Source organism: Episyrphus balteatus, chromosome 1 (assembly GCF_945859705.1).
Source record: "Episyrphus balteatus chromosome 1, idEpiBalt1.1, whole genome shotgun sequence".
NCBI classification, from domain to species: domain Eukaryota; kingdom Metazoa; phylum Arthropoda; class Insecta; order Diptera; family Syrphidae; genus Episyrphus; species Episyrphus balteatus.
The window spans coordinates 165,284,724-165,307,925 of record NC_079134.1 but is presented as its reverse complement, the minus strand read 5'-3'; the positions used below and the strand labels follow the sequence as shown (position 1 = coordinate 165,307,925).

At 32.3% G+C, this 23,202-nt stretch overlaps 3 protein-coding genes across 4 annotated transcripts in view; 1 reads left to right on the top strand and 2 right to left on the bottom strand.

Annotated features, from left to right (window-relative positions):
* The first annotated feature begins 1,591 nt into the window (after window positions 1-1,591).
* LOC129907314 (myosin light chain kinase, smooth muscle-like) overlaps window positions 1,592-23,202 on the top strand; it is a 49,082-nt gene continuing 27,471 nt past the window's right edge. Inside the window, exons 1-2 of one of the 2 annotated variants that reach the window (XM_055983436.1) lie at window positions 1,592-1,681; window positions 12,515-12,683. In XM_055983436.1, the coding sequence (XP_055839411.1) occupies window positions 1,607-1,681; window positions 12,515-12,683 (244 nt within the window). In that variant the 5' untranslated portion in view covers window positions 1,592-1,606. Of the gene's footprint in view, window positions 1,682-12,370; window positions 12,455-12,514; window positions 12,684-23,202 lie in introns of those variants that run through there. The other variant, XM_055983437.1, reaches the window with a different exon arrangement.
* Window positions 12,934-13,471, bottom strand: LOC129907316 (uncharacterized). The gene is made up of 2 exons (XM_055983442.1): window positions 13,237-13,471; window positions 12,934-13,165 (listed from the first exon to the last, which is right to left on the bottom strand). The coding sequence occupies exons 1-2, from the start codon at window positions 13,390-13,392 to the stop codon at window positions 13,019-13,021; spliced, it is 303 nt and encodes a 100-aa protein (XP_055839417.1). The 5' UTR covers window positions 13,393-13,471; the 3' UTR covers window positions 12,934-13,018.
* Window positions 16,157-23,142, bottom strand: LOC129907315 (uncharacterized). Its single transcript, XM_055983441.1, has 3 exons — window positions 22,667-23,142; window positions 22,396-22,595; window positions 16,157-17,238 (listed from the first exon to the last, which is right to left on the bottom strand). The coding sequence occupies exons 1-3, from the start codon at window positions 22,792-22,794 to the stop codon at window positions 16,214-16,216; spliced, it is 1,353 nt and encodes a 450-aa protein (XP_055839416.1). The 5' UTR covers window positions 22,795-23,142; the 3' UTR covers window positions 16,157-16,213.

The following is a 23,202-nucleotide window of genomic DNA, read 5'->3' as shown; positions in this document are numbered from 1 at the left end:
TTTTGGGACACCCTGTATAAATAATAATAAATCTTATTGATTTAAGAATATTGTATTTAAAGTGAAGTGTTAAGTGTCCTATTTTTCTCCGTGTGTAACGTCACAATCTTTTAAGATTAGCCATACGTAACATTTTGTATGGACAAAGTTAAACTGAAACATTTTTTTTTGTGTGATCATTCTCCAATTTTTTCATGATTTTTATAACTCATCGTTCAAAATTTAAGGTGTTAAAATCACCACCCAAGATTTAATTTTGTTAATATTCTTTCAGTCAGTGCTAAGCGGCTTAAATTTATCAGCTTCGTGTCATACTTATTCACATTCCCTTAGTGTTTTTAATTTGTAAAAACTTAATGGCCCACCTTGTATTAAATTACTATACCCCTTATAAGCCACAATTTTTGGTTTAAACCAATTCAATCTTTTTTTTTATAATGTGTTTCCAAAATTATTCCAACATAATTTATGAAATGAATCAATTAAGTCACGCAGTATTTACTATTTAATTGACTAAGGAAAGACCAGGTTTGCAAATAACAAAAAAACTTCACTTTTTTTTCTCCTGCCTATAGAACTGCAACTGAGAGATTGACAGATAGGCGCAATAAACTCTCTAAGATTTTTATATGAATCAATAATGTACCTACTTCAAATTATCATTTTATTTTTGATCAACAAAAAAAAAGTTAAGATACAGAAAAAAAAAACACGTTAAACTCGGTTCAAACCTCAATTTACCTTATACAGACCTGGCTGAATCATAATTGAAAAAGATACTTCATTTCTAGCCTCACAGAGTCTTCATCTCTGCTTCACTGCTCTGACGGGCTGGGGGAGAAGCTTAGAAAGAGTAATTCACCACTATCTACGTTCTACTATCTAATGTAGGTATCTGAAATAAAAACTTATCTGAAAATGAGCTACGAACGATTTCATGAGATTTGGATTTTCTCGTCCCGAGTCCAGTTTAAATCGTCACTCTAACAAGTGTGGGTCGTAAAACGCGTAAGTTCTAACTTTTAAAAGCTTTGTATCCGTTTCCGTCGTCGGTCGTTATTTCGGTCGGTTGGGTAGTATAGATTCGGATCGATAGTATTTATGTATTTTAATCGATTCAAATAAACGAGGTGTGAGATAAAAGTTTTTTTAATTCTTTTTTTTATATCTCTGCAATAACTCGAGATATATACAAAAAGATACAATAAATTGTGGTTAAAGATTGATTGACCATATTCGAATGAATGTCACATGCAAGTGACAGCAGACTCGGGCGCACTCTGGCGATGATTGTGGGATGATACTTGTGTCCAGATTTAGTGTTTCAGGTAGTTGGTTCTGTTGTTTCCAATTCCAATTGACTTTTTGATGTGATTAAGAATGTATTGTAATTTTAATTTATGAGACAAAATGCAAATATAAATTGTTTACAATGGCGTCAATAGACGCAGACAGTTATAACCGCCCTTGGGCGCCTTGAAATGCCACAAAGTTTGCGCACTTCTTTACTTAGCCACAGTTGAATTAGATCAGTTGCGTTGAGTAGTTGACAACGACGGTATTTTATTCTTAATTTTGCTGTCATAGTGTAACAGTTGTTCAATTAATGAGTGAACAAAGTGTTTTACAACAACAAAAACTACGAAATAAAAAACGACTTATATTAAGTTTTCAATTTAAGGTAGTTTACAAAAACTTGTATGACAAAAATGTGACGAATTGATTTTTTTTATAAATAACTCAAAGACAATGCAATAAATTGCTTTCGGTTTTTTGTGGTTAACAAAAAAAGAGTTATTGTATAAATAAATGCACGACATGGGCAGCTTAACTCTTATTAGTAATTTATGCGAGACACGATTTGTACATTACTCCAAAGTTGACTAAAGCCGTGTCAAATAACATAAAAGTAATTTATTTCTTCGAGTTTGTTTTTCCAAGTGCACCAATTGTAGTTAATGTTCCCAACAACAAAAAAATGGTCTAATAAATCAAGAGTTTAAAAATAAAAATGCGTTCAATGTAAGCCAGATTATGCTTTAATTTGACAGTTTTGTAGCTTTTATTGAAATTTTCAAGATCAATTTGTTGGTTGGCTTGAAATTAACCTTTTTAAAGGAACACCCCTAAAATTATAGCTGCTAAAGGTTTTTTAAATACAGGGCCCGTCTTCCGCATGTATTTTGTTTACTTCGTTAATTGATAATTGTAGAAAAATAACAGATGTAATAAGACGGGCGGGGATAAATATTAATTTTAGTGTAAATAACAACATATTTTAAGGTACAAGTCAAATTGAATTTTGTTACCAAGTTTGTTAACAAACCTTCCTCACCATACTCGACTCAATAAATACTAGGTTTTGTCCTACTAATTAAGAAAAGGTGTTTATAAATTTCATTACAACCCCAACAAAAATTTAGAAGCAGAATTTTTTTTAATATTCTAGCATCGTTCATTTTTACCAATTTTTATGTTGAAACAAATCAAATTATGAATAACCTTAAATAAGAATAAGTTAAATACTTTGAAAAGTATAGTTTAGCCAGACTCAGAAACAAAAATACAGAAATTTAATGAAAGACTAACTACCATTGAGGGTTGAACGAAACTAATGTCTTTGTTTTCGATTTTCTGCCTGGCTTGCAATCGTAAATTTTTTTTACGCACCCAATGCAAATTCTTAACCGATTTTCATAAACAAATATTATTAAAAAATATTAAATAAAAACAAACGACAGGATCTTATTCAATTATATGCTTAGAATCAAAGTCAGTGTTATGTGTAAGGTACATTAAAATCGGTTGATAAATAATTGACAACGCTACAATTTTGAAAAGATAAAATAAAAAAAAGTTTTCTGCATCGAATCGAAGAAAGTATTTTTGAAAAGTACCTATGGTATTTTTGTCATGCAGTGTTGAATGCATAGATACGGAAATTGCAAGGAAATAAAGAGTTATAGACCCGGCACTTAAATTCATATACATCCGCTTTCAGTTTTCATTGGAAAACATCGATTTAAAACTCACTATTTCATCCTTTGGTTGAAATCTATTTTTGTTGATATTTTTTTTTTAATTTAACATGCACAAAAGTTAATTACAAGTGCAAGAATTACTCTTTATTACATTAGGGAAAATGAATCAAAAAATTCTCACCGATTCAATACGTTACATAAAGCATATTCTACCCTAGAGCAATAATGATTTGCATATATGAAAAATTTTTAATCAGACCCCAGGACCTGGTGACCAGCCTGCTTTAAAGTTTTTCATATACATACTATTTGAAGAGGTCACTAATACAAAATTCCTGTAATAATAATGATTTACGTTTTCCTGCCTGTTGTAATTTATACTTACTAGAGCTGTAGCAAATCGTATGTATTCGTTACTAAAATGCGGGTATTCACTTCAGTAACGAGTAACGAAACGTTACTTTCTAAACAGTATCGTTACTCGTATGTTTCGTTACTGGGTACTGAAGTAACGAAAAATACGAAACGTACGAGGTACGAAACATACGAGTAACGACGCGATTCCAGTTTCAATACTAAATCCGATATAAGAGATACGAAATGAAGTGATACACTCAATTTGTCGCATTTTGCATCTCGTGTCGGTATCGTCATCATAGTCAGAATGCTAACTGCAGATAATAAACTGGAGTTTACTTTTGTCTCGATTAAAACAGTAGTGCCAAGGTTCAATAATCATTGTGTTGTCGATAATTTATACAGAAATATCAAAAGAGAAGCTTTTTAATTTTCTCTATTTGGCCGAAATATGTATATCCACGACGCAACCAATCTGTTTATGGCCTTGGTGTTAATGGTATTAATATTTAGCTTAAGAATGTACAAAAGTTTTTTTGTTTTTCAAAAAATTAGTTTATTTTCGGTGCAAAATTTTCAAAACAAAAAAAAGCAGAGAAAACGAGGTTTGAAAATCACTCTCAATAGAAAAAATAAATGAAAAATTGTTCGACATGGTTGTATTGAAGTGTTAATATTTCGAGATCTGTGCGTTGTACTTTTAAAATAAAGGTCTCTAAAGAATTGTGATAAGATTACTGAACGAATATAAACAAAAAATTACCAAAGTTTTGTCGAAAAATTTGGAAAAAAATCAAAAAAGTTTCCACGTTTGATTAAAAAAAAAGAAAAAAATTCAATATAGCTACCTTTAAACTCTTATAACATGAGAATGCCGCAACTAATTTTAATGTTTATGACCTTAAAATGTAGCTAAGATTATAGAAATTGTTTTTGTTTTTTTTTTTCAACAAAAAAATTTTTACACCCTTATACCAATGTACGAAACATACTTAAAATACCAAACATACGAAACGTATCAAATACATGAAATATACGAAATGTACGAAACACACGAAGCATGCGAAAGTAACGAAAGTAACGAAACATGCGAAACACCCGAAACATACGAAATATGCGAAAAATGCGAAACATACGAAAGTAACGAGTAACGACATTATTGATGCGGGTACTAGTAGCAAAAGTAACGTATACATGCGGGTACTCATTTTGTCGTTACTTTTACAGCCCTAATACTTACTCTAGTCACATCTATAAAAATAACCTTATTCCTAGTCATCGAATGTCTATATCATATTAATACTCGTCTGCTTGTTTATTTTGACTCTCGAAGACGTTAGCAGACTATTTCCATAAAAAATTTCAGCCCCTTCTTGAAAGAACTATTTGTGTCTCTTTTCCAAGATTCTTCCAGAACTTAAATTTTTTGTACCCGACTTTATGAAATAATTAACCACGACAATATAACTACAAAATAATTTTAACTTAAACTTGACAACTCCAATATAGGTATGTAACATAAGTTATAAAAGACCGAAGTTATGAAAGACCGAAGTTATGAAAGACCGAAGTTACGAGAAACCGAAGTTACGAAAAACCAGAGTTATGAACACCAAAGCTATGAAACGATGTTTTTGGGTTGGCAACCATTGAGATGAACGATATACGGGAGGAACGTACCAAAAAGCTAGAGCGTATAGGTTGAGCCAAGGCAAGAAACAAATTGTATGGGACGGGGGTGTCTAATCCCCTCCGTTTAGCTGGGAGGGGGATTTTCTAAAAAAAAATGACCTAATTTGGAAAAAAATTATTTCAAATCAACGGTTACAACAAAAAGTAACGTACTGTACGTTTTTGTAAAGCCAAAAACTATATCTTTAAATTTGTTTTTATATATACATAGCTGTTTAATTGACTAGTTTTTTAAAAAATTGGTTTTCAAAATCAAAATTTTGAAAATAGAACTTATTTCTTTCAAAGTTTTATGTAATTAAGTGCTAATTTAAATTACATAATTTAATTTTTAAGCCATATATTTTTTTGAAAATTAATTTTTCAAAAACTGTTCCATTAAACAGATTTATTTAAAAACAATATACAAGAACAAGTCTTTGGCTTTACAAAAAAGTACAGTACGATATTAATGGTGTAACCGTTGATGTTTAATACATTTTTTTTTTCAAATTAAGTCATTTTTTTTAAAGATCCCCCCTCCCGGCTAAACGGAGGGGAATAGACACCCCCGTTCCATACAATTTTTTTCTTGCCTTGACTCAACCTATACGCTCTACACAGAGAAAAATAGACCACATAAAATAGAACAAAAACAATAAGATTTCTCTATGGTTTTCATCCAAGAAGGAAACCTTATTAAAACAATCGGGTTTTCCTTATTGTTTTAAAATCTGCAAAAAATAAAAAAAAACGATGACCAGGCTGGGAATCGAACTGGAGGCTTCAAATCATTAGTCGCCCACCTTACCACCTGAACCAACCTGCCATGAAAATATTGATCGCGATTTTTGTTCTAGTGCTAAGTTGCAAAAAAAATCAACTTGTCAGTCAAATTTTAATAAGATTTTCTCTATAAAAATAATAAGAAATCTCCTTAAAAAAACCTTATTAATCGTTGATTTTAATAGGATTTCCTTATGAAATGTATGGAAGGTAAAACAATATGGCAATCTGTTAGTTTTTAGCGGGTCATATTTTTCTCTGTGTAGCTTTCTGGTACGTTCCTCAATGGTTGCCAACCCAAAAACCACGTTTCAAAGCTTTGGTGTTCATAACTCTGGTTTTTCATAACTTCGGTTTTTTGTAACTTCGGTCTCTCATAACTTCAGTCTATCAAAACTATGGTTTTTCATCACTTCGGATTTGCGTTACTTTGACGCGCGTAACTTTGTCTCGCATAACTCTGGTATTCATAACTCCGTTACCATTTCCAAATGCGTTGATTCTTAAAAAAAAAAAAATAGTTAAAATAAGCTTTCAACTTATTTCATCAATATTTTGCTCAAAATAAAAGTTTAAATATTCAAAATAGCTAAACAAAATTTTTACTGATGGATTTTACTGAAAGCTATAACAGAGCCCTTTATGGCTATAACTTTTTTACCACAGCGAATTGAGTCTTGGCGCCATATAAACAATTGATCTACGTAGAAATACCCTTCCAATGACATATGACTTATCGTTATTGGTATCAGGGCTAAAATTACCTTTAAACGGTCACTGTGGTGTATGATTAACATTTTCATTTAACAAAAAAAATATGAATACGGTTTAATTTCCAGCCCTTTTCATTCATACAGACAGATATTCATAAAGGCAGATATGCTTACATGCTGACATACAGACTTTTGTTTCTATTGCTTCTTAGAAATGCTTCCATCAGTAACCCACTCTCCTAACGAAAGTCCTAAAATTAGATCGACGATTTCAAAACAGCTCTTTTCAGAATTGCGTACAAATTTGAAAATAGAAATACCCAACCTTTCAAGACTTACATTCTAATACCTGCTATGGGAATCTCTTCGTCGTGTTCGACTAAATTAACAGCTTTTCGGTGAAGAAGAAATTCCGTTTTTCTTATATCTCAAGGTCACTTCTCAATCTTATAGTTTTAAGCTATAGTCTGCCATAATTCTCATACCTAAATACCAACCAACTCAAATATTGGCATCCATATAAATAAGTTCTTATTAGATCACCTAACTAAGAATAACTGCCTTTTGCTAATTATTGTATTTATTTACTATTTTTTTTTATTTTTTACCAAGGCACATTCCACCAATGTGCCAATTGGTAATTTTTTTCTCACCACCTAAATTTGTGTCTAATTTCTGCAGTGTAAAAGGAATTCATTTACCCTATGAGTTTAACTTAATGACAAACACATGCACTGCAAACCAAAATTTTAAGAAAATCATTCAGAAATTAAAAAACAAAAAAAAAATTAAAAAAAAAAAAAAACTTACTAAAAGTCCAACCAAGTTAAGGCCGAGTGAATCACTAAGTTTCCATATAAGTACAAGTCCACAATCGGCTGAAAAACGACGCGACGACGTCGACCGGCAACATTATAAAACTTCTCAACTCCCAACTACCAGGCCGGACTTGACGTCGACGACGAAACAACGTTATACTCACTTATTGCTACTACTTGTGAAATGTTTATGTTTTTCTATTTTGTATAATTTTTGTTGCATGGCCAACTCGCAAATTCACCACATCAATTCCAATCTACTAAAGCTATTCACTTTGGTGGTAACAAATCGCTTATAGCAATGGCCTTGAATTTGATATGAAACATCATCACGTTGGACATCAACATGAATTTGAATAAGGCTCGGTTATAACAGGCAGCACGATACTCAAAAAAAAGTTATAATTACTTTGGAGCTTGCGCAACCCAAGATTTAGCATCCACCCAACCATGTTATGGTAGTGTTACGGTATGACAACGTCGAACGCTTATAGACGACAACGTTTAGTGACATCCGAGCGTCATTGTTGTGACTGCGAACAATAATCGGGTGACGTTTTCATGGCTATCACATTTCTCGCAAAGTAGTAAATTGCTTCCCAGATGTGAACTATGCGAGATATTTGAATACAAGGATCCATAAATTGGCTAATTAAATTGACTTCGTCGTCGGTCGGTCGACGTGGCGCAGGCAGGCAGTTGGAGAAAAACAGAGCTTAAAACAACTTTAACGTGCTTAATGCAATGCGCAGTCGTCTCATACACACAATATAATAGTAATCGTAACATCATATTAAGTGAACTGCTTCGCACAGAGTTTAGCACAAAATCCAAAAAAGGCAAGGACGTTTTAAAGTTGTTCGTCGTATAGATGGATGGAGCGCGGAGCTCCCGAATCGATAAGAAATTTTGCAACGTTGTCATGTAATTATGTTGAGGTGCAATAACTGACGGAATCAAAAATTTGAAAGATTTGATGATTGGATTACAGTGAGGCAATATTTGGGTATATGTCTAGGTTATAAGTTTATGTTTATTACTGATGGGAACACTCTTTAAAGTAAGTGCTTACTTAATTAAAATTGACAAAATTTACTAAAATTATTTAATAAAAAAGCTGGCCTTATATCAAACTAATTTTGTCAAAAGTTACACTGTTAAAGTAAGCACATCAATATCTTAACTTGTTTATTGTTTACAAATAAGTTACCAATTAAGGACTTTATGATGTGTAAACAAAATCAGTAAAATTTACTTAGCATGTCTATGATTATTCATTATTTTTTATCTCCGGATATGAGAGTCTACTTCATGATTAGTTTCGTTAAATTCTGTTTATAGAAAAAAGTTACACATACACCACAGTGACCGATGAACGTAAACAATTTATAACTCTGTATCTCTTGCATAGTGCGGTTTCAGCTGAAGTGTTTTAATAGGTATAGGGCAACAAATAGAATCTTTCTTGTGAAACATCAATCGGATGCGAGGGCGTCATTATTCTTTAATAAAAAAAAAACGCAAAATACATTATGATATTCACAAATATTATGTTCCGCTAAGTTAAAATAATTTCAACTTAAAAACACTTCTTTAATTTTGAATTCTGAATTTCGACCAAAGTGTCACACTAGAAACAAGACCGTTTTGAGTATAGCATTAAACCAGATAAAGTGTGAAAATGAATTTATTAGTTCTGTTTGGTTTAAGATTGGTAACGAATCCTTAAATGCAATTTTATCCACTCAAAAAATTAAGTTTTCAAACTTTTTATCAAACCCAGTCGTGACTATGAAAAGGTAATTGCAAGCCATCTATGTTCGTATTTTAAAAATGTATGCTCCATGTGACTCATGTGGTAAGAAATTAATAAAAAAAATATCCCCCAAGGAGCTGAAGTTTCTTATGGGATTGTCATGAGGTTTTGCTCATTGCACAATAAATTTTAAATTGCATACATGAAATTGATTGAGGCAGTTTATTTCATTGATTTATTTCATATTTAAATTTATAGTCTTGGTTAAAATAGTATTTAATGTGTTTTTTGTTTACTTTTTTTTCCCAAATTTTGACTTTGAAGTTGATTATTTCGAGAACAATTAATTGCAATAATTTGATTTAAAAATAAGAATCAAGTGTACAATTCTGGCTTTTGAAAAATAATCGCTTTATAACTGTAAGTGTTGCCGTTGTTTTTTAATAATTTTTTTTTTGTATTTAACGTGATATTTTAGAAAATTGCCCCTCCCGACTAAACGGGGGGAGATGGACACCCCTCCCATAGTAAAAAATTATTGTATTTAACTCCTCTACAAAATACCGTTATCAATTCCTGTCCCCTAAGAACTTTTGATTTTTATTCCAAATTGTCCCGATTAGAAATACAAAAATATGAATAACTTTTGAAAAGGAGCAGCTACGATTTCAATTCCAACGGATTTTGCACGTATAATCATCATCAAATACAACCCAACTTGCAGTTTTTGTCGACATTTTTGTGCAATCTATCGATGCTTCCTGCCCACCGTGTACATTAAGAAGCTTGAAACTTGCCACACTTTAACTCTTTAGTACCTATAGCTCTATGGCAAGGATTTGGTTGTTTATTTTAAGCATCTCGCGTCGTGAGTAATACTTCTTTTTAAAAATTTGTAATTTTAAACATTTCCAAATAAAAGTTGCTTTTCAATAGATTATTATTGCCCACAATTTTTGTAATAGTTTCAATTCCGATCTAATTCAAAATAATTAAAAAAAAACAAAAATGAAAATTAAGGCATTGTTGAAGCTATTATATGTATACATTAGACTGATTCAAAAAAAATTATTTTTTTTTTGTTCAAAGCATTGTTGAAAATATTGTTGGAAATGACGAAAAAAAAATACTGTAAAAGTTTCAGCCCTTAAGGCTTGGCCACACCGGAGGGTACGCGGTAGAGGTACAGGTAACGGTACGGGTATTTGTATGGAAAAAATTCCAAACTGACACATCAACGTTCGGGTGTGGAATTTTTTTAATACAAATATCGTTGCCGCTACCCGTACCGCTACCGCGTACCCTCCGGTGTGGCCAAGCCTTTAATGTTAACATTTAGTACCGCCGCATCGCAAATTTCTATTTCCCATACGATTTGTATGGGAAAGATTGTGTATTTGTGTTTAGAATTTTTTATCTTTTTAATGGTTCATCCAAAAGGCTTGACAAAATCATTTTCTTTTATAAAATTGTTCGCTCTACAAAAAAGCTCTTAATAATTTTTTTGATTTACCCACGCGTTTCGAAGTTATTCAACTTTAAAATATAAAAAGTAATTTTTTCTCATTTTTTTCCGATTTTTTGACGAAATTATTAGTTTTTTTTCAAAAAAATTGGCAAAATTTTCGAATATTTGTATTCTATGTTGTGTTTTGGTTTCACAGATCCTTTAATATAACTCTCAAACCCCTATACTATCATATTAGATTTCTTCAATAAATTCGAATTATTCATTTTTTCAACTAAAAATTATTTTAATTAATTTTTCGCGTCTGTTTTTTTTTTTAATTTTATAAATGCAATTTTGCAGAGCGTTCAATTTTATACAAGAAAATTATTAAATCTAGCCTTTTTGATGAACCAGTAAAAAGATAAAAAATTCTAAACACAAATACACAATCTTTCCCATACAAATCGTATGGGAAATAGAAATTTGCGATGCGGCGGTACTAAATGTTAACATTAAGGGCTGAAACTTTTACAGTATTTTTTTTTCCTCATTTCCAACAATATTTTCAACAATGCTTTGAACAAAAGAAAAAAAAATTTTTTTTGAATCAGTCTAGTATACATATATTAACAAATATTTGTCGACCCGTTTTCGAAAAATTGATTTAAAAAAAATAAAATCATTTTGTTCAAAATTTAACTGTGCAATCTTCAATTAACTGCTTTAAACCTTTTATGTAAACAAAAAGTCAAAATCCGTTCAGTCCTCTGATATCATTAGATTTGGTATGAAAAAACACTTTAAATAATTTCTTAAAAGCTAATATTGAACTAACATTTTTTTTTGTTAACCTCTCCACAAAAAAAAAAAAACACCTTTCTACAAAAAAAAAAAAAAATGTATGGACCACTTTATATCTTTCATGCTTATTGCAATTTTGTATGCAAATGCCCATTTTATTATGTACCTAGCCATTTCTAAGAGGCTTTCAGAAAATGATTAATGAAAAGGCATTAAATTTGAGAAATTGCATCTTAAACACTAGTTAATTTAAAATTTTGTTTGCATCAAATGCAAAGTCTACATTCTTCAGCTTACGATATATTCAATGTGCATTTAGAATTGAAACTAACAAAAGACAAACATATATTTTTTCAAATATTTCAGATAAGAAATACGAACAACTACTTTCGTTAGTTTTTTTTTTTTTAAGAAAAAAAAAAATATTAATAATCTCAGTTACACACTTACCCTTATCTTTGCTTCTTAACTCCAGAGCATTGAAAATTTGTCATTTTTTTCATTAATTCATCTTGTGTAGCCAGTTTCTTTTTGACGAATCATTTTGTGTATCACCAATTTTTTTTAATTACATATGTACCTTCTAGATTTTTTCAATTTCTTACAAATTAAGTAGCTTCAAACTCAGCGCTACACAGCTCTTTTTTCTTAAAATTTCCATTGATTAATAAGGGGTACAAATCTACAAATATCGGTTAAAAATTTTTTCTGTTATCTAGAAAAAAATTTAAATGGGATTAGTGCATATACCTACACCAAAAAAAAAAACAAATATTTTAGTAAATTTATTGGAATGTATTTTGTTTTCATCTTAAAACTTCAATCTCCTACTTCAAACATTAATTCCAAGTCTATTTCTGGGTTTGGAGTTTCAAAAAGTAAACCTTTTCCTACTTGGATTTTTCTGAGGGTTTTTAAAGTTTACTTTAAAAATCGAAACTAGCCTAGCCTTATGAAATTCTTTAAGTAAAACTAAAGTACTGAACTAAAATATAGGATGGTTAATCTCTTTAAAAATATTTGTAAAATAAGATAAGATAAGAAGATTGACCAACAATTTTTTTTTCTTTTGTATTTCGACAAGAATGAGAATCGAATAAATGAATGAAGATCATGTTTATGTAAATAAAATAACATTCCTCTGCTAAAAAAAAGTATTACTTTTTTCATTTCTTTTATAGCCTGAATATTACAAGGACGCCCCACATTTCCGTCGTGTTGGAGACGGTCCTGAATATCGTTTGGAAATACCTAGTGCAAAATTAGACTTTACCGGAACCTATTCAGTTATAGCGAGCAATTGTTATGGCCAAACGCAGGCCATAATTTCATTACAAATCTACGCCAAAGGTAAGTCTTAAGAGAAAACTACTAGAGCTTTAATAGAGATTTAATTTTTTAGTCAAGAGTTATTGGAAAAGTTTGTCAAATTAATGTCAAACATTTATCATCGTAGTCTTTGTTTCTGAAACGGAAACCAAAAATCCAGTTTTTGAAAAATTCGTTAAAACAATTTTGCATTTTTTCAACTTTTTCGGTCACAAATATGTAGAAACTTTTTAAATTGGACAAATACGTAGATAAATTGAAACAAAAAAAGTTTAAAAAAGATAACATTTATACATATAATTTTATTCAAAAATAATTTTTCACAACGAATTTCTCTCTCCAAAAAGAATTCAAATTTAACGTCGTCTACCCCTGGACGATCGTCTTCCGCCACGACGAGAACGACTCCTTGTACTACGCGCACTTCGTGCACGACTTCTTCCACCTCGAGCGCGTCGTCGTCTCGGCGCATCATGAGGTTCTAGGGCTAGGGCATCAGTTTGCTGTTCAAAAGAAATAAATGATAGGATTAATGGTTACGTAATAAGAAAGCAAAAAATGATTGAAAACTTACTTCGATTTTGGCTTTGCTTTTTTTTGTGACCGTTTTTCGAACAGGAGAAGAATCATCAGACTCTCCATAAGAGCTTTCCTCGTATTCATCTTCCGATTCCTCTCTTTGGGTCCTCTTTTTAATTGTTGCTTCTTGTTTCTTATCCATCTCAGCCATTTTCAATTTGAAATATTTTAAAATTTTAAAACTTCTAGACTTCTTTCCTTTTGAGTAGTCAAAATTATACTAAAATATTTCATTTGTTTTTTATTTTTTATTGATTTTACAAAACTAACTAGTTTTTTTTTTTTTTTTTTTTTTGTTAAGTGTTTAAAAATAAAGTGATTTATTTAAATATATCCATCACGGTTATGGTTTTGAACGGTTTGTTTATAAAAGTCATCGGATGTGCATTTTCAAATTCTTCGGAATTTAAGCAGATGTTCCTACGATTTGAATTTTATCTTCCAAACATCTATTTTGTTATACACTTACCCACATCGTGCCTAAAATTTTCGCAAGATGAATTACACTGGAACGTTCCTATCTTTTACTAGCCACATTCCTCTAAAAGCTCTACAAAAATTTTTAAGAAAGAAATTTTCTACGCCTTCAAATCAACTTTAAGATATCCAACTGAAAATTCCCCATTTTGCCTTTTCGTGATTATTTAGGAGAATTTCGCTTGTGAGATCGTGAATATCCCTCGGAATTTATTTCTTGTGAAGAAAAAATAGTATGAAATTTTCACAGCTTCATTAGCTTCGAAACAGCTTCTTCAACTTGAATATTTTCTTTTAATGCTTATCCTCACACAATTTAAGCATTCAATTACACATGACAATGACAAGGTTAAGTCCAAAATTAGATGTTAAAATCTCATATTCAAATAACGCCGATAAAACCGACACATAAAAAAAGTGTCATACAACAAACAAGACCTAGGTTTTTTATTTCAATAAGCTGAGCCGAATCTGTGGTCCGTTTAGCTTCGTCAGGTCCTGGATATGAGTTAAATGCAAAATACTCTAAGCAAAATTGCACTTCACTCAAAGGCATCTTACGGATCCTCACCTCAAACGGACCACGGATAGGATATCAACGCATCGAGTCTAGTTTGTTTTTTAGAAAATATATAAAATGTGATCTTTAACATCGAAATACTCCTTACTAAGACCACCTCACATATTAGAATGGTGGAACATTCCTACATCTCTATATTATAGCGACAAACCAACGACCTGCCTGTCTGTGAATAAGTGGAGAATTCCGTTTTACTCCTTCCACACCGCGCGCCGGACACAACGTTTCATCTGTAGGCCATCGACTTATTAAACTAACAAACGACCGATAATATATGTATTTCAAAAACGGGAGCTGTTTGAATTTTTCCGACTTCCGGTTCAAGTGCTTCAAGACTATCCAATATCCACCTTGTCGCATTAAAGAATCAGATCAAGTGTTTGATCTTTGATTCTGAGATTTGTCTATGTTATTGAAAAATTAACTCCCCAGAGAATGTGCTCTCCTATCCAGGGCAGGATATTGTCATAGAAAGAGGACGATCGTGTTTTTTTCCTGATGGTCTAAACAACTAAGCTTTGCCGCATGTTCTACAGGCCAATGTCCTCTGGACACCGCACCATTCCTACTACATATGTCTTTTTTTGGCTCTGTGGAGCAAATCATTTGTTCTGGACTCATTTAAAGTGGATTAGATATTCATAAATGCAGTCAGTCAAGCTGTACCAACTTTTATTTGATTTTCTTTATTAGTTTCAGAAAATATTGCCCCTTAAATGACTCTTATGGGAATGTTTATTCTTTCCGTCAGTGACTCATGAAGGGTCGATCCTTGCCTGTCCTTTTCATGCCCCTATTAGTTGGCTTCAAACACACTGACCTGGAATCTAAATAAGGGGGATCCTAAGCCTTCCGCTCAACATTAAGAAATTTAACTTTAAAATATTTACCAAGGCTGAAGGAAGAGTTTTAATTTATATGAAGGTTAGTCGTCCAACGGTTCTATTCCTTCAGTCTTAAGCTGGGGTGCACGTAACTTTGAAAAATCGAGTTAATTCGACACAATCGAACAGTGGTAGGTGGTAGCACCTTTTTTGTATCAATCCATTAAAAATTTAGACCAAATAGTCTACGAGCCCACAGCAAATTTTGGGAGTGGAGTGATAATGTGAGTATGCATGTGAGTACTCAGGTCATTGTCATGTGCTGTAGACGCGAGTAGTCGCTTATTTTCACACATTTTCCTTGCCTATTTTTTTTTTAAGAAATGCGAGTATCTTTTTTCGCCAGTGTCGTTTTTTTATCGATCATTGATGCTGGAAAACTCAACAGCCTAAGTCTGGGGTGCCATTCTGTATCGCATAAGCGAACAAACGCAACCTATCTGATGAATTAGAAAAAAAACCGTTCTGAATTAGTTACCAAAATTGATGAAATTATCTGTAGCATCGTCAAGATTGATGTCTTCAGGCTTAGGGGAAATGACAAAGCATCAGCCCTTATATTCAGAATATGAATTTGTGTCAATTTAGTTGACTCACATTAATTGGAAAACTCGCGATATTTATTTAAACCGAAAATATATAAGGCTGCGATTTAAAGCTGCCAGACTTTTGAATTCGTTATTAAAACGCATAAGGCTATAAAACTGCATACTCAAAATTTGCTATGGGCTCTCCGTCTTAAATTAGATTCTAATACTCGATTGTATCAAGTTGCGGGTAGGGCCCCTGGATATGGCAATGCCAAACAAATTCATCTGAAAGACTTGGACGCACACTACAAGAATTTCCTAAAACTCATTTCCCGGAAGTGACCAGATGTTTGCCTCAAAACATCTTCCTTAGAAAAACCCAGAATTCAACCCCGAATCCTTAAACAGAACAACTAATTCCCATTTTGGAAAACAAAAAAAAAAAAAATATGTGTTTTTGGGGTGGTTGAAAAAAAGGAAAAGAAAATAAATTTTATTACTTCAATTACAATCAATATAAATCTTAATTAATCGCGGAAAAACAACTTCTTTGAAATAATCCTCCGCAGCACTCAGCAAACTTGCAACAAATTCCATATCAGCTTGCACCCAAACATAATGTAAAGCTCCATTTGTATCAAAAGTCGGACTCAGCACACAATACAAAGCCTTTGTTACATTTGCCATATACATTTGAATCTGAATCTGTGCCATGTACTTTGGTGCAATTGTCTCTTTACATTCCAAATACTTTTCAAATTCTTCATCCGTCTTAGGCGCTTTGATTTCAACAATATGATCATCTGTAATGCCATCTGGAGCAGCACAAATATACGGATAGCTCTCATTCAAAAGTAGTCCACACTCTCGATAAGTCTTATTCTCTAACTTTTCAGTCTGCTTCAATATGAATCTTTTGTGTTGCTTCAGCTGGCGTCGCTCTTCAACATTATATTCTCGTTCTTTACAAAAGACAGCTTCCAAGATTTCCTGATCTTCTTTGGAATCTTTTCGAGTTGCCACTCGATGAATTAAAGAACAACGAATTCGACAGAATTGAGTTTCTGCCCACAAAGGCGTTTTATAACTGTAAATCGATATATCCGAGAGCTTATCAAAGAGTCCCTGTTTGGCCACTTCGTCCATGTGAACCATGAAACTCTTGAAATCTTTGATATAATTCTTGGCAGTGTCCAACATCGTGTGATGAATGTAAACTGGCTCGAATTCGTCAATTACTGGACGACAATGTTTGTAAAGCCCTGAGTCGGTTAGACCACCCTTTTCCATCTCATCGAGAATGTTATTGAGAAAGATTTGACCTTCCTCTTCGTTGACATCGTCAGCAGCCTCTTCGGCTTCCATTCGGAGATCATCGGCAGCAAAGATATCATGAACTCGCAGGGCAATTGGATGTTCGGGGACTGTTTCGAATTCGGAGCCCCAAAATGTCTTGTGGCCATGGGAATCGGATTCAGTGTGACGATGTAGCCAGAATATGAAAGCAATGACATGTTGGCAGACATCTAGATAAAGAGATGTCTTGAGAAATAGACTAAACAAAAATGGTAGTGGAGTGCCGTTAAGCATAAAATTTGTAAAATCAAGGAAAAGTCAATGAATCTTTATAACGAGTGTTGGGTTGCATTATTAAGGCCGTGTGTGAATTGCGTTAAATAGTTAACACCCTGTAAAACTATTGACACTATTTAAAATTTTAAAATTTTCACTGCCATGATAGGTACTCCTTTTTAATAAAAAAAAAAACAAAACCATCTGCAAAAAAAATTTAACTCAAATTTAACCAGGTCCCAGAGCCCAATAAATTTATAACAGTTGATAATTTTTTATTCACCTCAATAGTGTCAAAAATTTTACACGGTGTTACCTATTTAACGCAATTCACACAAGGCTTTTAGGCCTCAAAGAAGAAAGTTAAAAAAAAAAATGTTTTTACCGCTCTCGATTACAACAATTTTTAATAACCGTTTATTGAAAAATAACTATGTAGTATGTAGTTCTTGATGAATTCTTGGATATTAATCCAATTCTTATTAAAAACCTGTTTCAAAGAACTTGAAAGAAGGAAAAATAGTTATTTTAGAAATCGAAACGATTTGTGTTTGAACAATCTTCTTCTTGACCTCAAAAGTAACCAAATTTTTTTTTTACTTTTCTCACGGTAATATTTTGGATTCGAGTTCAAGATACTGAAAACATTTTGAAGAGTATAGTTTACGTCGAATTCCTTTCAACCACTCTTGCAGTCGTTACCAATATCACTACTAAAGTCGATACTTTTTGGCTGGTTAGCAAATTAAAAAAGATAGCGATCTCTTTTTGTGAATGTATTTGTGTTCAAGTGACCAATGAAAAACAAAAGAATGTACACAACTTCATAGTAAGAACAAAAAAAGTAAAATTTGTCTATTTTGTTTCCTAAAAATGATTTATATTTCACAAGTAAACAAAAATTGGCTCTGGTTCTTCATTTCTTTACAAAATTTTAGTTTGGTTTGATGTTTTGCATTCCGTCTCAAAAAAGAGATTTAAAAAGGATCGATTCTTCGGGAAAAAGTAGTGACTTTTTTTCATTGGAATTCTTTTAAGGAAAAAGTATTCGTGTCCGTAGACCTACCTTTAAAAAAAAACAGCAAATTTTTCGTTGGCGGGTCGTTTTCGATCCTCATATATTTTGTATGAAAATATATACGAAAATTAAGATTTCTTGAGAAAAACTTGTATTTAATGGTAAAATACATCAATCCAAATAATAAAAAATGAAATTTTTTTATACTTTTTACATAGTTTTGAAAACATTTTATACGCGCATTTAGGTTGTGCATTTTCTAGCAAAAAAATTTTTTCGCACAAGAATCAGATGACATTTTATTTTAAATAAATAATATTTTCTTATACTCATTTATATGAGTATAAGAAAATATTCTTTATATATTATTTATTTAGAAAACTCATAATAATAGTTTCCAAGAAAGTAATTTATTACTTATTCAAACATTTTATTTTATTTGGATTTTGCGAAATTTTAGATTTTCAAGTAAATCCAGAACCAACTTTTCACCATCGCCTGATTTAAACGGGATTTTGAATTGCTTTTCCGAAAAGTCTATGGATATTCCAAAAGCAAGAAATCTTAGAACAGACACTTCCAAACCTGAATGTTCGAGCAAATTTATCCGCATTACAAACTGATTTTGCTTAGGACTTAGGCTTCAAAACGTAGAACATTGGTAATAAATTGAAAGTTTCTTTAGCTATAACTGCTCGATATGTATTAATGGACTAAAAAAAAGTCAAACTGAATTTCTAATTCGCTTGATTTTTTCTTTGAAAAACCAATTATACTGGCATAAGAATAAAAATTGCTTTGAAATAACTCTCTACGTTAAAAAATAAACCCACAAGAATCAATGCACCATTTTAAGAGCATCGTACTTTTGTAAATTTTTCGCGGAGACTAGAGTTTTATCGAATATTATTTTTATCAATTTTGAAATGAAAAAAGTGTTAGAAATATGTACATCAACTAAAAATTGTAAGCCAACAATTGCGAGTGAAATAACAAACTTGGCCCATAATAGCCCTGTTCAGAGATGGCAAAAATGCGATTTTTTTTTATTATTTTATTCGTCTGCACCCTGTCACAAATTTAATGCTTGTAGCCGAAGAAAAGCTTTCATCATTTCATTTTTATTGCGCGTTTTTTTTTCAAAATAACCTTGAATCCTTGTCTGACATATAGAAAATAATTACATATTTTCTTTTAGCATGAAAAAACATATCATAAAAAAAAACAAGAAAAAACCACGGGTCGAAAATCACCCATGCTAGCCAAAAAGTCCCAAAACCAAATAAAAGTGTTCCCATTTTAACAAAAACAGACAAATTTGGATATCGGTAGACTGTAATTATGTTACATATGTATTTTTACAAGTGTTTTATTGACCTTTAAACCACAATGGATAGGGAAGAGCCGACGTCGAGCAAACGATTTTGGGAGTCGCTTCTTAAACTGTCTATACCACGAAAACGAAGCAAGATATCGAAAAATTTTATTTAATCTTTTCGTCTTATTTTGTCACAAAAAAGTCTTTCGACTTGTAAAAATGTGATGTACGCTTTTTCTAAACATCAAAAAATTGGTTTTTGCCCTATGAACCTTAACAAATAACAAAAAATTGTATGGGGTTGCAAATCAGAAGCAAGTGATGAGCCGGATAACACAGTTTTGTGTTGGCAAATGGTCGCAAGACGGTGCTTGCTATAAGCGCTCTTCGGCTATGAACTGATAGTGTAAAAAAAAAAAAAAAAAAAGTAAACGAATTCTAACATATATTTTTATAACGTTTCAAAAATAAAAAAAAACAATGGAATAATGGAATGTCTTAAAACAAAACGAAGTTCTCTTCAGTGCCGGTTTAAGAACTACCGGCGCCCCTGGGCAAGATTGCAAGTGGCGCCTCTAAAAAAAAAAATCATTTTAAAACAATTTTTTTTAAATAACGAAAAAAAGCAATAGCAGATTATGTCTTACTTCTCATATACTTGTTGATGCATTTATGTAACAATGTGCAGTTTATTAAAATACATAAGCTTAAATATTCATGTTATTTAGGCTCAATTGACAAGTTTAAATTTATCTCTGACTTTTTTGTTTAAACACATTTAAAGAGTAGGTACAGTTGGTTTTATTTGAACAATCATGCCTATTATCGAAGACGTAGAAGCACAACGCAACGGCGAGAATGAGAGTCACTTTCGTCAGATTTCCTATTACTGAACTCGTCGGTGCCGAAGTAATAGAATGACATTTGACATATTTGGTTTCGTGGATCGGTAATACAGTTTCTTCCCGGGGAGTTTACGGATTGAAATTTGATTCGGTTGCGGATCGAGTAGGTAGATTCCCGGGGAGTGAATCACTGCGTCTTGGGTAAGAGGCATGAATAATTTTTTCAAAAACTTTTTCAAATAGATACATTCATGTCGTTTTCGATTGGAATCACTCAATGATTCACTCATTCTGAAATCCAATAAAAAAAGTTTGAATCGCTTGCAGCCAATTCTGAAATTTAATATCTGTATTGGTGAAAAATCAAATAAATTTTTTTTTTTGTTTTTTTACTAGCAGAATGAAAAACTTGCAGCAGGCTTCTGAATGATTCGGGACGCTTCCGAACGGCCAATCGAAAACGACATACCATTATAAGTATTAGGTTTTTTCGTTGTGAGCTCTAGGGCACTCTGGGTCGCTCCGAATTCTTTGTCAAGCGTTTTTTGTAGCTCCTTTTTCAACCAGAGTTATTTCCTTTGTTTTCGATGTTCGCTCTGTACGCACCCTGAACAACTCTGGTTATTTTGTCAGAGCGGAGGAATTTAGAGTTATTAAAATGAAATCAGCTGTTTAAGCTGTTTGGTGTGCGAAAAGTGATTTGTCGTTTGTGGATACAAAATTTGTGTGGTAAATATGAGATTTTTCACGAAATTCATGAAATAAGAAACTAAATAAAGTAAAAAATGTCAAAACAGAAATCAGCTGATGAAACTAAAGCTCTGAAATGTTCGATGTAAAATGAAAACCCGAGAAACTCTGATTTTTTGACAGTTAATTGACATGACTCAAGGTGCCCTGGAGGGGGGGAACAACAAACAGACCAATTTTTTTATTTTCACACAAAAACGTAGTTTTTATGAGAAATGGAGAAGCTGTCAATTTTTGGCCTTTCTGGATTTTTATTTTCGGGATTTTTGTTTTTCGGGATTTTTAGTTTCGGTTTTAGGGATTTTGTGATTTAGGGTTTTCTGGATTTTGGATTACGGGATTCTGTCCGTCTCCCTTCTCTTTCTTTATTCATTATTACAGTCTAGATATTCTCCACAAACTATTTTGTTTCGTCGGTCTATTCTTTTCCATATCCGGAAAAAATTAAGAAATACACTCCATCTCCGCATTACCAGCTATGATTTAGTGATTTATATATAGGGACGCCTTTGCAAAAATTAAATTGGTTGGAGGAATATTAGAATTGCTTTAGTCTTTCAAAAGATATTGGGGCGCCTTGTTCTTCAATGATGAACGAAGATTTTGGACACCATTGTCCTTCCGGAAGCCAAACAAATTAACCCAAAATTGGGGGGCGTCTTCATTCTTCAAAAAGTTTAGGACAAAAAATACGAGCGCCGTTGAAAAAATAAAATAGGAAAAAAGGGCGCCTTTGAGAAAGTAAAAAAAAATAAAACATCGATTGGAAAGACTTCGTTTTTTATATAACTTTTGTAAAAGTTCGAAGCGCCTGCGGCGCCCCTCAATTCTTGCGCCCCTGGGCGACGGCCCAGGCTGCCCCCCCTCCCCCCTTAAAACCGGCCCTGGTTCTCTTATATTTTATAAGTACACAACACATTTTTTTTATGCTTGCACCAAAAAAATAATACAAAAATAAAATAGCTAACTTTTATAGACAACGAAATAAGCAAGTATGCAAAATTTCAGAGAGTAGGTCGTCGGAAGCGGTGAAAAATTGTTTTTTTTTGTAACATTATTTTATAAACTATTAAAGACAATTCCAAAGTTTATATTCATTGAATTTCCCTTGATTCCGAAATATAAATCTTACCGACACTCCGACTCTACTATGGCGGGAATTCTTCTTATTCGCACTTACCTGTTGACTTTGTAGCAGAGCATTGAATACAACCAGCTTCTTTGATTTCCTCGTTATCTTGTACTTTTACCGAAACATTGAATTTCTCGCCACTTAAAGCGGCTTCTGGACTGGCGAAAGCGACGGCATACGACTCCACGAAGTCGGGTGCCTTTTTTACTTGCACGAAATCAATTTTGTATTCGGCATTGTTTTTGCCTCTATTTTGAAAAGAATTTCAAGTTTATTAATAGAAATTATTTAAACAAATATGTGCTGGGAATCTTTTTACCTAGCTGAATCAACTCGTCGGCCAGATTTGCTTGATTCTGTAATAAAATTGAAAATCATTTGGCTTGTGACTGAGGGCAGATTGTTGGTGGCGCCTTTCTTAAATCCATGTTCTAATTCGATATTCATTTTGCAAGTTATTTTATTTTAATTCATAAAATATGAATAAATGTGTATAGTTATTGTTGGAACAATAAAAAGCAAAACAAAAATAGTATTTTTTTAGATTTGCTTTTGATTTTCTTATTCAACACAACACAAAACGGCACTACGGCATACAAAGATGAATGGTTTAATTTTAGAATTTTTTGTGATGTTTGGATGTTGTGTTTTTATTTTCTGTAGGTTGGTAATGGGTGTCACGCTGACGTAAGCAATGTTGCCATGTGAGAAAAAAAAATTGTGGTTGAAAATAGTTTTGATGGGCGCTTGGGGGTATGCAATGAATTTTTTTTTTAAACCGGAAATACTCTGCAATTGTGAGTCGTTATTTTTGAATATTTTTTATATTTTGAATAAACTGAAAGGTTTACCTAT